Source organism: Cotesia typhae, unplaced genomic scaffold (genome assembly GCF_013202065.1).
Source record: "Cotesia typhae breed Kobodo isofemale line unplaced genomic scaffold, CoteBio_Ctyphae contig_33, whole genome shotgun sequence".
NCBI classification, from domain to species: domain Eukaryota; kingdom Metazoa; phylum Arthropoda; class Insecta; order Hymenoptera; family Braconidae; genus Cotesia; species Cotesia typhae.
The window spans coordinates 1,495,540-1,510,811 of NW_027423741.1; the positions used below are offsets into that span (position 1 = coordinate 1,495,540).

The 15,272-nt window shown below is 26.5% G+C and overlaps 3 protein-coding genes across 6 annotated transcripts; 1 reads left to right on the top strand and 2 right to left on the bottom strand.

Moving 5' to 3' along the window:
- Nucleotides 1-3,607: 3,607 nt before the first annotated feature.
- Nucleotides 3,608-6,976, bottom strand: Zip102b (Zinc/iron regulated transporter-related protein 102B). 3 transcript variants are annotated; one of them, XM_074240949.1, is made up of 6 exons: nucleotides 6,816-6,976; nucleotides 6,322-6,746; nucleotides 6,104-6,242; nucleotides 5,387-5,634; nucleotides 5,183-5,317; nucleotides 3,616-4,486 (listed from the first exon to the last, which is right to left on the bottom strand). In XM_074240949.1, the coding sequence occupies exons 2-6, from the start codon at nucleotides 6,415-6,417 to the stop codon at nucleotides 4,235-4,237; spliced, it is 870 nt and encodes a 289-aa protein (XP_074097050.1). In that variant the 5' UTR covers nucleotides 6,418-6,746; nucleotides 6,816-6,976; the 3' UTR covers nucleotides 3,616-4,234. The 3 variants fall into 3 exon arrangements, with proteins under 3 accessions (XP_074097051.1, XP_074097050.1, XP_074097049.1); XM_074240950.1 differs by lacking the exon at nucleotides 6,816-6,976 and having other exon boundaries at nucleotides 3,608-4,486; nucleotides 5,387-5,613; nucleotides 6,322-6,806; XM_074240948.1 differs by lacking the exon at nucleotides 6,816-6,976 and having other exon boundaries at nucleotides 6,322-6,805.
- Nucleotides 6,977-8,302: 1,326 nt separating this feature from the next.
- Nucleotides 8,303-12,035, bottom strand: LOC141526135 (transcription factor YY2). Of its 2 annotated transcripts, none has more exons than XM_074240945.1 (3): nucleotides 11,523-12,035; nucleotides 8,908-9,466; nucleotides 8,303-8,586 (listed from the first exon to the last, which is right to left on the bottom strand). In XM_074240945.1, exons 1-3 carry the CDS (start codon nucleotides 12,010-12,012, stop codon nucleotides 8,469-8,471), a joined length of 1,167 nt encoding a protein of 388 aa, XP_074097046.1. In that variant the 5' UTR covers nucleotides 12,013-12,035; the 3' UTR covers nucleotides 8,303-8,468. The 2 variants fall into 2 exon arrangements, with proteins under 2 accessions (XP_074097046.1, XP_074097045.1); XM_074240944.1 differs by having other exon boundaries at nucleotides 8,908-9,505.
- A 346-nt stretch (nucleotides 12,036-12,381) lies between these two features.
- Myd (stromal cell derived factor mayday) lies at nucleotides 12,382-15,220 on the top strand. Its single transcript, XM_074240947.1, has 5 exons — nucleotides 12,382-12,520; nucleotides 12,877-13,331; nucleotides 13,462-13,725; nucleotides 13,938-14,119; nucleotides 14,525-15,220. The coding sequence occupies exons 2-5, from the start codon at nucleotides 12,899-12,901 to the stop codon at nucleotides 14,699-14,701; spliced, it is 1,056 nt and encodes a 351-aa protein (XP_074097048.1). The 5' UTR covers nucleotides 12,382-12,520; nucleotides 12,877-12,898; the 3' UTR covers nucleotides 14,702-15,220.
- Nucleotides 15,221-15,272: the final 52 nt, after the last annotated feature.

Below are 15,272 nucleotides of genomic sequence, written 5' to 3' on the forward strand. Positions count from 1 at the left end.
TTCCGCTTGGACGATTTCGTGGGAACGTTGAATTAACGTAAGACAATCGCATAGTTGTAGTTATAGTTATTCAAAATAAATAGTAACCCTGATTCTTCAATTGTTGATAATTTATCATTAATATTTATTAGAGATTGTCGTAAAATATGAAACATACATAAATATACTCGGTACTTGGTAAAATAATGATGTACGTCGTATCTGTGCTGCTTCCGACAGATGTAACACACAGTCATTTTATTATTTCTTTTGAATTTCCGTTTTAAGTGACATACGAAGCTGCACTTCCGTTCGTTCAAAGTCTCCAGCATGCATAAAAGCACTTCTATTTTATAAAGTAAGTAATGGAAGTAAAGGGAAATGACTACATATACTTCTGCCTTTATTTCCGTTCTGTGTTGACGGTTTTGCACGCGGTCTATCACTGTAGATCCGACTCGTGTGGACGATCAACAAATGGAACAAATAAAAGTAAGACACTAATAGTAAAGGTGGGAGAAAAGACGGAAACGCCAGTCCGGAACTAAAACGCTTGAGTAAAGTACTGAGGGACTTAAATCGTACTGCTTTAATATAAAGAAGGGGATGGGGATCATCAATGGGAACTACAACAAAAGAATCCTCGATCTTTACTACACCTATCGCCAAGGATTGTATTATGATCAACGGTAAGTGAAGTATATACACACGTATGTAAGTATACGGACCCAAAGTCACGATTCCGGATTTTAACGGCCCACCTGTCCCTTTATTTACCTTCGTTTTAGACCCTTAGCTTCGGGACATCCTCTATCCTCTTTTTTTTTGTTCTGACTTTCTGTTAAGGAAATTTTAGTTTTCTTTTGTTCGGATTTTTCTTCACTAAATCAAAGTTTTTCGGTTTGAATAATTCTGGAGAAGAATAACGTTGAAGCGAAGAGATAGTCTTTAACTAAATAATCGATATTTTTTAATTAAAAAATTTATTAAAGTAAAAAATATTACTAAAATTTTTATTAAAATATTTTATTGACTAAAAACGGGCACTTGAAAAAAATTTTTTTGGTTTTTTTTCAGATATAAATTATTACTATAAAAATATTTTTTAAAAAATGCATTGAAATTTTTTTACCATGATTTATTAATTAATAAAAAATCATAAAATAAAAATCAGATAGCTATTTTTATCATCGTTCTGTAATTACTTAATTTATTAAGTAATTTTTTTTTTTTAATTTTGTTGAACCTAAGAATTAATAACTTAGATAAAATATTTAATTTTCCTCATAAATAAATAACAACTTCATAAAAATAAATAATTATTTACGAGTATTCAATTTATGTACCATAAAGTTATGATATAATCATAAAATAAAAAAACGTTCATAAAATAATCCACTTGAAAGCATTATTAAATTTTAATAATTGATAGCGATAGTAAATACATAGATATATTTTATTTATACTGAAATTAGCATGAATTTTTCATCAAAAAAATCATTATAAAAAAATTTCCTAGTACGAATTTATAAATAAAATAAAAAACCAAAAATTTCTTCTTTAAATAATTTGTCTGCTAAAAAAAATTTTAAATGTGTGCTAATTTTATATTAAGCATAATATATTTGAAAAATTTAAATAAATGATAAATTTATAATGCAATTGATTATATTTTCAATCTCGAGCTTTCCAGGTCGCCGGGGAAAATTCATTCATGCTCTTAACGAGGAAATTTATGCAGGTCGAGGCCAAACGTATAGGTCATCAGGTCGGCTCCTTTCGTGTTATAAATCTCACCACTTACACTATGTATAACATGAACGTGTAATATTATATCACTTGACAGAAGTACGGCTTGCGAATACTAGACCTCGTATCATTTCACAAGATTACGGTTCATCATACGAGCTGTTACCTCTCGCATAGTGAAATAAGTGAAATATTAAAATACTGACCAAAAAAAAAAAAAAAAAATAAATTTAATTTATTTTATTTTATAAATTTATGGGATAAATTATTTTATGCACAAAAACAAGGGATGAAATCTTGAGACCGAGGTCGCGCTGCAACAGAAAAACTTAAAATCAGGTCAGCTATGACGTCACTCGTTGTTATAAAGCTGACGGTGCGTTCATTCAACCCCCGGGACAAACTAGGTCACTCAGCTTACCCCATTGACCAATCTCGGCAACTACCACCCTTCTTGTCTCTTCTCTCCCGCGGCGATGCTTCATCCTTGAATTTATACACACAAACACAAATACGCTTGATTTTATCTGATAATTCTTGGATTAGTGCAATAATAATAATTTTGTTTGTTTGATTTATAAATTTTTATTTTATTAGCTGAAAAATTTTTTTTTCGCTGAAGAAATAAAAAATTTTCTCACAATAATTTTCTTGTTGAAAAAATATTTTTTTGACTTAAAAAAAAATAATTTTAGATAGTTAATTTAAGAATTTTCATCGAAATTTTTTTTTTCCGAGATCTGGAAAAATTTTTTTTCAAAAATAAAATTACTGTGAGAAAAATTTTCATTTCTTCAGCTGAGAAATAAATGTTTTTCTCACCCTCTTCACCTTTTAATTCTTTTCTTTCGACCTTTTATTCCAATCCGTCTTACGTCAGATAAGAAAAACTCATGACGCACACTTGATATTTAGATTTTAACAAAGACAATTATTACCCTTTTAAAAATTTTAATGAATAATAAAAATGGATTATTTCGCATGATATTGCTGAGTTTATTTTTAGGTCAAAAAAGTAATCAATCAGATAAAAAAAATCTATAAATATATAGTAACATTTAATTGCTAGTTTATAATCCAGTTATCCACTCTTTTTTTTTAGGTCATAATTTTTTTTTAAATAAATATCCTGTCTCTATAAATTTCAGAACGTAAATCAAGTTCATTTCCAAAAAAAAAAAAAAAATAAAATTTTGTGATTTATCTCTAGCATTTTTATTTTATTTATTTGCTGAGATTTTTGCGTTTTTAAAATTTCACAATTTTTTTTTTAGAATAAATTTTTTTTTATTTGAATAACTTTTAAGTTGAGTATTATTTATTACAAAATAGAAAATTAAACAATTAATACAACAGACATACCATGCAATACAAATTTTATCAATCAATTTAATTTGGTTACCATCTCAGTCAGTAAAGATAAGTACAATTTTTTAAGTTTCTGATAATGTTTCTCCTTGTAAATAAATTTTCTCTGGCGAGAAATTGAGTTAAAAACTAGATTTTAATTAACTCAAAATAAATAAATAAATGAAACTTCAGAGCTTGAAGTTGGTTGAAAACAAGTGAAGCAATTGGTATACAATCATTTGTTTTAAAATTAAAAAAAAAGACACATTGATTTAAAAACAAATTGCTATTTAATATTAATTGCTACAATAATATAATTACTGTTTTACAAATAAAATATATGAATTACTAAAAAAAAAGCCAATTATTTAATTTTAACGATTCATAAAATAATTACGCTTACATTATTCAAAAAATATATGTATATTACTTTTATATACAAATGAAAATGCTTATCAATAAATTTAACCTTTTTTTTTTACATTAATTTATCGAAATATACAAATCAATAAAATTTACATAAAAAAAAAAAAATTAATAATAAATTATTTACTTTTTATTTGTAAATAATTTGATATGTAAAATAAATTCGATTAAATTGCAAAAAATACCAGTAATGATAATAAATAAAATGCACGAGTATCTAAAAATAGAAAAAAAATTAACGTCTTAAGAAAAACTCCTCAGGTACAAGTACAGTAAAATTGATGGAGAAAATAAAAATAAAATATTTATTTAAATAAATTCACTGCAATAAATTCCTCAGAAGTTTGATCACTTAATTTTACATCAATAAAAAATAATAAACATCATAATAATTTCTATTATTATAAAAATTGTTTTGTTATTTATTCTTATTTATATTTTTTTTTTTGTTTATCTGTCTTAAGGCGGGAAATACGTGTAGAAGGATGTTTTCATGCTGATGTTTTATTAATTTTTCAAAGCAATGAAAATTAATATTTTTATAACTTAAAAAAATTACTAAAAGTCAGCATAAAAACGGCCTTTGTACACGTATTTCTTCCCTTAATTCAGTCACCATATGAAGCATTATAAAAAAGTCCGATTATTTTTCTGCCTCCAGATAATTTTTTTTTTTTTTTTTGTATTAAAATTTATATTACAAATAAATAAGTAATAAAAAAAAAAATTACTAATGATGATGACCAGTGGTCAGTAATGCAGGTAAAAATGATCCAATGACCAACGCCAATATTTCTTTAAACTTCAAACCTGAAGTACTAATTGGTGCACCTTCAGCGACTGGTAAATGAGAGTATGAATTACTATTTCTGGTCATTAATTCTGGCAGAACGTGGACAGTTGCGACATACAAAAATGTACCAGCACTAAATAACATCGCCAAGCCTGTGGCATTAACATTGCTCAAAGTTTCTTTACCCTCCTGAAAATTTATTTTAATTATAAATTAGATTATTTTATTTATTGTCGTTATTACTTTTAATTATGCAAGCCGCTTACGACTTCTCTGTTTAAAAACTTTAAATCACTGTCAAAGACTTTGAGACGTGGAATTATTTTTACTGAGTAAAATCTCTTATTTATATAAGTATCATATGGACAAAAATGACAGCTTTGATGTATGAATATTTATATCAATTAGTAATATGTATCAGTATCTGGTAAAATAATTTAAAGTAGCGTAAAACGTGGATTGTGAATTTTAAATTATAAATTTTAGAGTTCAATGAAATAAGTTTTATTTAATTAATTGTAATACGTTAATTAAAGTGTAATATGAGAGTAAATATTTAATTTTAAAATCGCTAAAAATTATGCCGGTGCTGTCAATTCAACTGTAAAATATGATGATTATATTAAAAATATTGTTTACAATTGTTTACAATTTGTTCTAGCGATATAAATAATATTATTTGATAAAAAATTACTCGACACAAATTTGCTTTAAGACAATAATTTTTTATACTCTAAAAAATTATATTATAAAATAAATAATAAAATGTGTCAATTTTAAATTTTTAAATAAAGCAAAATTGTATTTATTTATAGTTCATAAGTCACGACAGTTACACAGTGACTGCGTGGTTGTTAGTAAAAAATAAAATTATTAAATAATTACCTTTCCAATTCCAAAATATGTAACAAGTGCTAAACATGGAGCAGATAAAGAAAATACTAATAAATGCCGTCCTATTTTTTTTCTATCTACACCTTCATGAAGAAGAAACGATACTAATCCAAATGCTGCCGGCGCCTAGAAATAAATTAAAAGCCAACAATAAAAAATTATTTATTTATTTATTAAATCATCATAAATTCATACTTTGTGCAGCATAATAGCGAGGAAAACTATGACCTCAACATCAGCCTGTGATGTAGTTGCAGCAGCACCTAAAGCAACACCATCTGCTGCTGCATGTACAACCAAACCTATAGTAGCAGTAACACTTTTTTCTTTACCACCACTACGTCTCGTCGAGCACTGATCAACCAGAAGCATGAACACAAAACCCAACACCAAACTTACTCCTATCATACCATGGAGATCAGCTGAAACATCAACAGACGCATCTAAGTAAACAAACAAAGTAAGTTTGTTAAAATAAATTTATTTAAAATATTAAACAAATTTAATGAGGCTGAAGTTAGCAGACACTTGACAATCTTTTGAGTTTGCTTGAAAAATAAACTAGGCATAGAAAATTATTTATAAAAATATCATTTATAATTTTTTAGAGCTTCTAAAGATGAAATTTTTCAATAAAATTTTCTTGTTATAATTTTTAGTCACTCGAGAATTTTTTAATTTTTTTTTTAACAAACAAATTTAAAAAAAAAATTACTTTTTTAATTTTTTAAAATTTCTACATGTCAATTTTTTTTTTTTTCCATAATTTATTAAAAAAAAAAAAAAAATCTAATTATTAAATATCTGCTAAATTTATTTTCATATAATTTGTTTGGTAAAAAAATTTTAAAAATGGTCAGATGTCTCTCAATTTCAGTATCATCAAATTTAAAATAAAATGACATATTTTACCGTGACCAGTTGCTGGAGTATGAGCATCAACACTACCAGCACCGCTGAACAATGCGCGAATTCCCTCGGGAATAATGACAGCTAGCGCTGTTCCGACTAGTAGGCCAGCTCCTAATACTGATACAAGCTGCAACTTCTCCTGCGAAATTAATTATTTCAATAATTAATCTTCAAGTAAATAAATTTGTAGTTAAATAATTATTTATATAATTCAATACCTCAGACAAGTTCATAACAAGTGGCAAGGATCCAGCAACATATGACCCCACTAACATAACCACAGCAAGTATCCAGAGTACCAGTGTTTGATCCATTATTATTAAAAATACGTAAACCTTGATTTTTTTAATAAATTATTATTTTTGCAGTACCTTATGGAGCTTTGTTGACAATAATATTGAGCAAGGTTTACCTGCCGCACTAAATATTGCGGCAAACTATGTTAAACTTATCTTCCGCATGTTAACTTTCTAAAAAACATTTTTGTTTAATATAACCGGAGTCGACGTAGACAGTTTTCATCCGTCAAGCGGTGAGAGGCGATGTTGGGAGGTGTAGAGCGGCTGCTGGCTAGTTCTTTAATCTAAATACCGACAACAAACACTTGTGCACATCTGGACGATCTGTATGTGTTGATAATTTGCTGCAGATAAGAAAAATATGGATGTAAATATAAATATGTATGTGTTGGATGTTGTTAAAAAATAATTACACTGTCAGCTGAAGCTAGTTCCGATTTTTGCCGATTGGCGCTTCATCTCTGTTTGAATAATTTTCCTCTCAGCTGATAAGAATATAGTTTTATGTTTGCGTAAATAAAAAACTGTGAACATAGTCTTTACTTTTATAAGAATTAGTTTTTTTTTTTTTTTAATTAAGTTAGCCAACGTTTAAAAATTTCAAATATTTTTTTTCATTAAAAAAATTATTACAAAAAAATTTTTTAAAAATTCATTTGTAAAAAACTTTAAAACTGTAAATGCAATTTTTAATAATATTTTAAAACTTTAGTATCATAGTTTTTTTATGGTGAATAAATTTAATTTTTGTTTTAAAAAACTAAGAAGAAATATTTTACACTTAGCAAAATTAATTTAGTAAACATTTAATAATTTTTGCAACAAACAAATTATAGCAAAAAAAAAAAAATGATGTATAAATAATGAAAATTAATTTAGCAGATATTAAATAATTTTTAGAACTTTTGTAAATACTCGATTTTTAAAATAAAATTTAAATTACCAACACTCTAAAAATTAATGAAGGATTTTTTACTAGAACATAAAAAAAAATATTATAATTAATAAAATTTATTTACTTTTTCACGTTTAATAATAAAAGTTGTCCTTCTTAATGATAAATATCCTTATGTTATTATAATTATATAATTAATAATAATAAGAAAGTAAACTTATAAATTGTACTAATAGTAAATTTAGCAAACCTGTGAATTTTATTAAATTTAAAACTTTTTTTTTTTATCAGCTTTTTTTTGTTATTATTGCCAATCTATCATATTAAATGCAAAATAACGTTATTTTATTATATAAATATAATAATCTAAGAATAAAAAAATCAAAGGCGCCAGATACATCAAAATATAAATCACGTATTATCAATCAATAATTACTATCAATACAAATAGGCCATTCAATAATAATGTACTTGGAATTAAAGCTTACATATTAAAGTTTGTGATCAAGAAGATAATAATTATTATTAATTTAAGATTAATTATTTGAATTTGTTTTGTTTGTTTCTTTTTTTTTATCATTTCCAAAATATACTGTATACAATATTTAACTTCACTTACAGATATATACAGTCATTATGTATGTGGACGAGTACACTTACTTAAATTATGTCAATGTGATGCGACATAAAATTGAGCAGTAAATGTACTGTCTACCTCGTATATTAATTAAAAAGATTAACCATGTTAATTATCATTCAATGTTTTATCGTTTATCATTTCTTTCATATTCATATTCATATATAATTATCTCACCAAACAAATGTCTGATTCATTAATAATTATTAAAATTATTTTTATTCCTAACTTTAGTGCTTTCGGTGTTCTATCATTACAATTGGTATCAATTTTAACTCAATACATAGTTTTAAACCAACACGTTCTTTTTTATTTTATTTATTTATCCTGTTGATTTTTTTTTTTTTTAATTTAAATAATAATAATTATTATTTGTTATTGTTGCAGGCGCCACTTTATATCGTATTATAAGTATGTACAAGATATTTAAATGATTAATTATTATTAATTATTGATTACGATATAATTAATATTAGTTGTGGGTTTTGTAAACATTATTTAATAAAGGAGATCTGTTAATTTTTTTAAAGGGGGCTAATCGGCGTACACAATAAATTGTTGATTATCAACATCAGCAACTTCCACCTGAACGAACTGAGGTTGTTGCAGTTGTTGCAATTGTGATACTTGTCGGCCCATGGCATTTCTCGATCTGAAATAAAAATAATTTTTTTTAAATTTATTTTACTGAATATATTAATATTTATTAAAATAATTATGATACTGAAATTAGAAAATATTTTATACTTTTTCAGTTTATTTAATAAATAAATTTTATTTTATAAAATAACAATTTAAATATTTGCATACACTTTTTTTTTACAATTATTATAATTATATTTTTTTGTTAAAATTTATTAAAAAAAAAAATTCTAAAAATTATTAAATGTTTTTAAATTTTAGTATCAAAAAAAAAAAAAAAATAAATAAATAAATAAATAATTACAAAAATAAAAAAAAAAAAGAAACTTACTTCGCTTTAGCGTGTGTCAATATATGGGACTTTAAGTTGGTCGATTGAGCGAATTTTTTACTGCATCCATCAAACGGACATACATAAGGTCTATCACCGGTATGAATTCTTACATGAGTTCTTAAATTGAAATCAAGACTGAATCGTTTACCGCAGCCCTCGAAGGTGCACTGGAAAGGTTTTTCTCCAGTGTGAACAAGCTGATGCCTCTTTAACTTAGAGCTCTCGACAAAGGCTTTGCCACACTCGGCGCACACATGAACACGTGGACCGTGAGTATGTAAGTGTTTACGCATAGCGCTATTATCACGAAACATTTTGGTACATCCTTTGTGTGGACAGGCGATGGTACGTTCGACACCATCGATAGCCGGAGGCTTGCGTACTTTTAATTTGTGTCCAGGTCGTGCGAAGTCGGACAGTTGTTTCGGGTCGGACATGTCCAGTCCAACGGTTATTCCATCGGAGACTGAACTCCCTGAGTGGTTGAACTTCGTGTTGCTCTTTCCTGTCATGTACTCGGAGTAATCTGGATCAGGCTCCGGGTTTGAGCCTTCATCTGGAACATCCACCAGGTGATGCGTCAATAGGACACTCCCTTTAACAGCAACAAACAAGCAAATCCAAACAGGAGATATGGTATTGCTCATTTTTTTACTATTTTCTTTTTTTCATTTTTTTTTTTTTTTTTTTTTAATCTTTTTAATAATAAAATTATATTCTAAATTTCATTTTAACCCTTCAGTTATGATTTATAATTTATAACATTTACTTTCACTGTCTGTGCAAATTTATATCTTCACTGTTATCATTTAATGACCTGAAAATTTATTTAATAAAAATGTTCAATGAATAATAACAGGCTTATTATTTTTTTTTATCGCAATTTAATTTCATATGATTTTTATTTTTTATTTCAAGTCTTTCATTATCTTTTTTTATTTAATCATCAGTAGGTCAATGTATAGAAAATTAAGATAGGCATAGCAAAAAATTTTTATTTTAATTTTATTTTCAAGTTATTTATTGTAAAAATTATTTTTTCAAAATTTACTAATATATTTTTAGCCTAACTGATATAAAAAATTTGCCTCATGCTTTAAAATTATTTGTAAAAAATTTGAAAGATTTAGAATAATTATTCTGATTACAATTTTTCAATAATTTGCACATTCCTTAAAAAAAAAAAAAAAAAAAAAAAAAAAAAAAAAAAAAAAGTGAGTAAATAAATGCATAATTTTCAAATTTATTTGATAAAATTTTCAACATCTGTATTAACATTTATTTAAACAATAATCACTGAAGTAAAAAATACACATTATTAAAAATAAAAATTGAGAAATTTTTATTACATTTAAGAAAATTTTAATGCAAAAGATCATTTGGAAAATGTATTTAAACATCGTGAATTTGGCTAAAGAAAAAAATAAAAATTTATGAATATTTATTTCAACTTTAATTTTATTTTTCAGAAGATAAAAAAAAATTTCTTCTTTTAATTATTGCTTAAATAAATAAATTAAAAATTTTAATGATAATAAAGTTAGCCAACATTTTTAATTTATTAAATTAAAATTAAAAAATATTTTTAAAAAATTGCACTTATAGTTTTTCAAGTTTTTTACAAATAAAAAAATTTTTTTAAATAATTTTTGCAATAAAAATAAAATTTTTAGATTTTAGCTAACTTAATTTTCATAAAATCTTAATCATAATAAATTCTGAAGAGTTAAAAATGTTAATTTAAATAAAACCAACAGGATTATTCAAAAATAAAATACTTAAACAATAAAAAATCGTTAATAAAAAAATAAAAAAAAAATAGAATAAATAAAACAAAAATATTTAGATCTAGTTACAATAATAAAAACTCTAATAATAGAATTTTTAGTCACGAATACTTTTCACATTTGAAATGTTGCGACGAACCCGCTACTTGGAGGCGCTGATCGTTGATCAGGCGATTCAACACCAAAGCGTTCTCCGATGAATTTGATAGGATAAATAAATTTGCTATTTAATTTATCAGATAAATAGTAGAACAACGGCATATGGACAAAAAAAAGGATGAAAATTAAAAAAAGAGCCTAAAGGATAATTCACTAAAATAAAAACAATGAGAATGATCATCAGAGAGTCTGCAAAATAGTATATGAAGAAAAGCAAGTGGTGGCCTTTGTTTCGTAAAACAGCATGCTTCGGACCGCCATGGCCGCCATTAATAATGGCCGCGGTTTGTGTAAAAAGAAGCCATTTTCAAAATATGGCTGCGCCCTGCTAAATAATAATGGCGTTGACTCAATCAAAACAAACAACATGTACTGTCAAAAACTAGTTGATGCCATTTAAACAGTGGAATTATTTAAAAAAATAATTTGATGAATCTACTAGTAGTGAGTTTGGTTATTGATCAGAGCGCACCGGAAGTGCGTATGAATGTGTGTTTAAGAGCCAATACATAAAACGCGTATCTCAAAACATTCCAGCTAAAAAACAATAAAGAGAGTGCAGAAAAATAATTGAAATGATAAACGTGTTAATTAAGGTAACTTTACTAAAATTGAGTAAATAAATAACTAATTTACTATTGATAAAATAAAAAATAAAAAACTTACCGTCGTCAGTTCCAGATGCCCACATTGTCACCGAAAATTCACCTTCGAGGGTCTTGATTTGAACCTGTTTCTGCTCCCACTTTCTTGTTTTAGTTTCCGTACCCATATCACCGAATATCGCGTGATCCTGTGATCTAAATCGTGTGTTACCAGATTTACGGGTTTTTTTACTAGATTTTCTCGATGGTCCAGGACTTGATTCGACATAAATGTCGTTGTCGGGTACTGGTATTTGATCGTAAACGCTTAGCGGATCACCACCAACAATTTCCTCTTGCGTCTGTAAAATAATTTCCTCACGTCCTGGCTCGGGGAGTGGTTGTAATGATATTATTGGCTGTCCATCGTCACCTTCAATTGTCGTTTCAACTGTTTCACAGGGTATTTCAACAGGTATTGTCTCTATTTCAACTTCTTGGATGTCCGGTTGAATCTCCACTTCAGTTATTATGTCCGAAGACGCCATATTAATCTCCGCTGACGACGCCATATTACTAATCAAAATGGCTTGCCGTACTCACACGCTCAACACACTATCGCGCAACTGGATTGACAACTTTTTCCCCTTCTTCCACCTTCTTCGGCTATTTTACCGCCATCTGCGGCGCGATTCTCGTACTTTTTAAATTTTTAAACTGAACTACTTTACCGATCATCAGTCGCTTCTTCATCTTCAATCTTCAAGTTAATTGGTGGACGGATCTAGTTTTAATTGTCAGTAATTAGTTAAGATGGCGACAATTAATCAATTTTTGAAAAAAGACATGGAAGGAAAGTAGAGAAAGTTGAATAGATAAACGTCAAATAAATGTCAGTGCTAGTTTTGTCTATCTACTTTCACATTTAAATTTTTATACTTCTTACTGCCAAAACTTGCCAATTGATTATATTTTAATTACCGAAAATTGTCAGAAAAAATATTATGTAGCAATTTTTGTAATGTCATCTCTGATAATGGTCATTAAAAGCAAGTAGTAAAATTTACCATTTGCCAGACAGTAAGTATCGACTTATTAATGAATGACAATAAAATTAAATGACATTAAATTTAGATAAAATTTAATTTAGCAGATGTTTAATAATTTTTTTATCAACCAAACAATGGCAAAATAAATTATAAAAAAAAAAATTAACATGTAGAAATTTTTAAAAATTAAAAATGCAATTTTTTTTTTAAATAATTTTTTGGCATTAATTTTTTTGTTAAATAAAATTAAAAAATTGTCAAGTGACAGCTAAATTAAATGTCATTAAAATTAGCCGACATCTACAAATTTTTAGAATTTTTTTTATTGAAAAAATATTTTTTAATTATTAAGTATAAGTATCGCTAATTATTATATTTTTTGTTTAGGATAATAAGGACGTTATTTACAATGAAAATAAATTTTAAGCGATTAACTATAGCACGATGGACGATATTTGTACCACTGATTATTTATATGAGTTTGTTATACATAAAATACAACAGAAATATGAAATTAAAAAGCCCCGATGAGATGGACGAGGATGCTGGTATACAGAGCTTATTTTCCGAGCTTGAATCAGTTTCAATAAAAACTTTTAAATCTATAAGTAAGAATTTTAATTTAAATAATATTGATAGTAATAATGTTGAACGAGAAATTCATGAAAATCCGAGATTACTGCTGGAAAATATATTCAGAAAAGCTGATGCTAATGAAAATCAAGAATTAGATATGCAAGAAATTGCTAAGTGGATTCACGGCAAAATAATTCAGCATATTGATCGTGCGATGAGAGATAATATTGGTTTATTCACGACTATTGATATAAATCCACGTAATGGTGAGTATTGATTTTATAAAACGAGTTTTTTTTTATCTGTTGAATAAATTTTAAATGAAATTTTCTCTTTCAGCGGCTATATAATAATCTGTACTAATTAAATTAATAAATAAAATAATTTTTCTTGCAGGTGATATTTCTTGGGATGAATATCACGCATATTTTTTACGATCCCATGGATTTTCAGATTCTTACATTAATTCGCATGATAAAAGACATTCAGAGTTAACGAGAAGACTTAAAGAAAGTATTATGAGAGATCGGGCGCGATGGATTGAAGCTGCCCGAAACGATCCAGATAAATTAACGCTGGATGAGTTTCTCGCTTTCACTCATCCTGAGAGTAGTCATCGTGCGCTTTTACAAATGGTTGATGATTTGTTTGAAAAATTCGGTTATTATTATTTGTATTATTACTATTACTGTAATTACTACACTACACTAAGAAAAATACCTATTAGAAAGTTAATGTTTACCTAGCTTCTAAATTAATCTCAATAATCTTCAATTGAATTAAATTATTTTTATAAAGAATTTATTATTAATAGAAAGTAAATTAAATTAAAATAAAAAATTTATTTACTAAACTATTAATTTTTATGGTAGATCGTGATGGAGATGAAGAATTAACAGAAAACGAATTTGCTGATTTACCTGTTGATGGAATGGGCCTCGATTTGCGTGAAGATACCCCAGAACCTGTAGGTGGAAGTGAAGGACGTCGACAAGAATTTCAGTATTTGATAGATAAAAATAAAGACGGCAAAGCTGATCGTTCTGAATTACTGGTAAGTAACTATCTTTACTAAATAATGACTTTTGTTAAATTGAACTGTACTTTTTTAATTATTGATGATTTTAAAAATATAAGCTCATCCCGATGTTACACTCATCAAGAGCTTCCATTTGAGTACCCACATGCATTTTCATATATTTTTCATATATACATATATATAATATATATAAATATATAAAATATATGAAAAAATTATGTGGGTACTTAAATGAAAGGTCTTGATAAGTATAACATCGGGATGAGCTTATATCTTATAAAATGTCAATACTTCACAAGATAAAAGGTCATTCCTGAATCTATCTATCTATCTAGAAATAGAGATTAGAGCACTGACCACAAAATTATGCTTATTCTCTTAATAGTATATATTATTAATAACAAATATTAAATATTTTAGATGTATATTGATCCAAGAAATCCCAGACATGCGATACAAGAAGCGCAACATTTGATGGATCTTGGTGATATTGATCATAATAGGAAACTCAGTTTATCTGAAGTACTCAGCAAAACGGATTTATTTTTAGGAAGTAAAATGGTCGATACAGAGAAAAGTTTTCATGATGAGTTTTGACAAAGAAAGTTACTACCAGTACTTACAGTTTTAATTTAAAAGACACTTTCGCGGTTAGAAGTTTCAATTTCTTAAGTAATATAGTATTAAAAAATAATAAGCAGATAATTTTCAGAACCGACTGATCAATTAAAGCTTTTAGACAATGTCTGTGATAGTCAATACTACAGTGTAATGATAAAAGAAGCAATCACATCAGTATTTTTAAAAATAATGCACTCTATATATAATTTGATACATATAACGTCAGATGTGTGATTAATAATTGTAATTAATATCACAGTACTGTACATTAATTACCACATAAGGATTAAACACAAATACTTATTATTATAGAAAGTAATTTACACGATATAATCTGTAATCAAACACTTTTATAATTAATCACAAATTTTTATATACAATATCAATATATGTGATAGATTTTTTATCAGTATATACATAGCTTTCTTTTTTGACTTTAATTAATATGACAATAAATTGTATTAAATATCCGTTTTGAGGTAACATTAAATACAAAATATTTATTTATTTAATATCTATAAAATATAGCATTTTAACTAATTAAAAA

Excerpts from the sequence above, each read along its gene's own strand:
- Zip102b (XM_074240949.1), bottom strand. The coding sequence starts at position 6,417 with ATGGATCAAACACTGGTACTCTGGATACTTGCTGTGGTTATGTTAGTG. Across the intron at positions 6,243-6,321 it reads TTGTTATGAACTTGTCTGAG|GAGAAGTTGCAGCTTGTATC; the intron begins GTATTGAATTAT and ends TTAATTTCGCAG. Across the intron at positions 5,318-5,386 it reads TCGCTATTATGCTGCACAAA|GCGCCGGCAGCATTTGGATT; the intron begins GTATGAATTTAT and ends ATTTATTTCTAG.
- Myd (XM_074240947.1), top strand. The coding sequence starts at position 12,899 with ATGAAAATAAATTTTAAGCGATTAACTATAGCACGATGGACGATATTT. Across the intron at positions 13,332-13,461 it reads TGATATAAATCCACGTAATG|GTGATATTTCTTGGGATGAA; the intron begins GTGAGTATTGAT and ends TTTTTCTTGCAG. Across the intron at positions 14,120-14,524 it reads CTGATCGTTCTGAATTACTG|ATGTATATTGATCCAAGAAA; the intron begins GTAAGTAACTAT and ends TAAATATTTTAG.
- LOC141526135 (XM_074240944.1), bottom strand. The coding sequence starts at position 12,012 with ATGGCGTCGTCAGCGGAGATTAATATGGCGTCTTCGGACATAATAACT. Across the intron at positions 9,506-11,522 it reads GGCATCTGGAACTGACGACG|GGAGTGTCCTATTGACGCAT; the intron begins GTAAGTTTTTTA and ends TTGCTGTTAAAG. Across the intron at positions 8,587-8,907 it reads TTGACACACGCTAAAGCGAA|ATCGAGAAATGCCATGGGCC; the intron begins GTAAGTTTCTTT and ends TTTTTATTTCAG.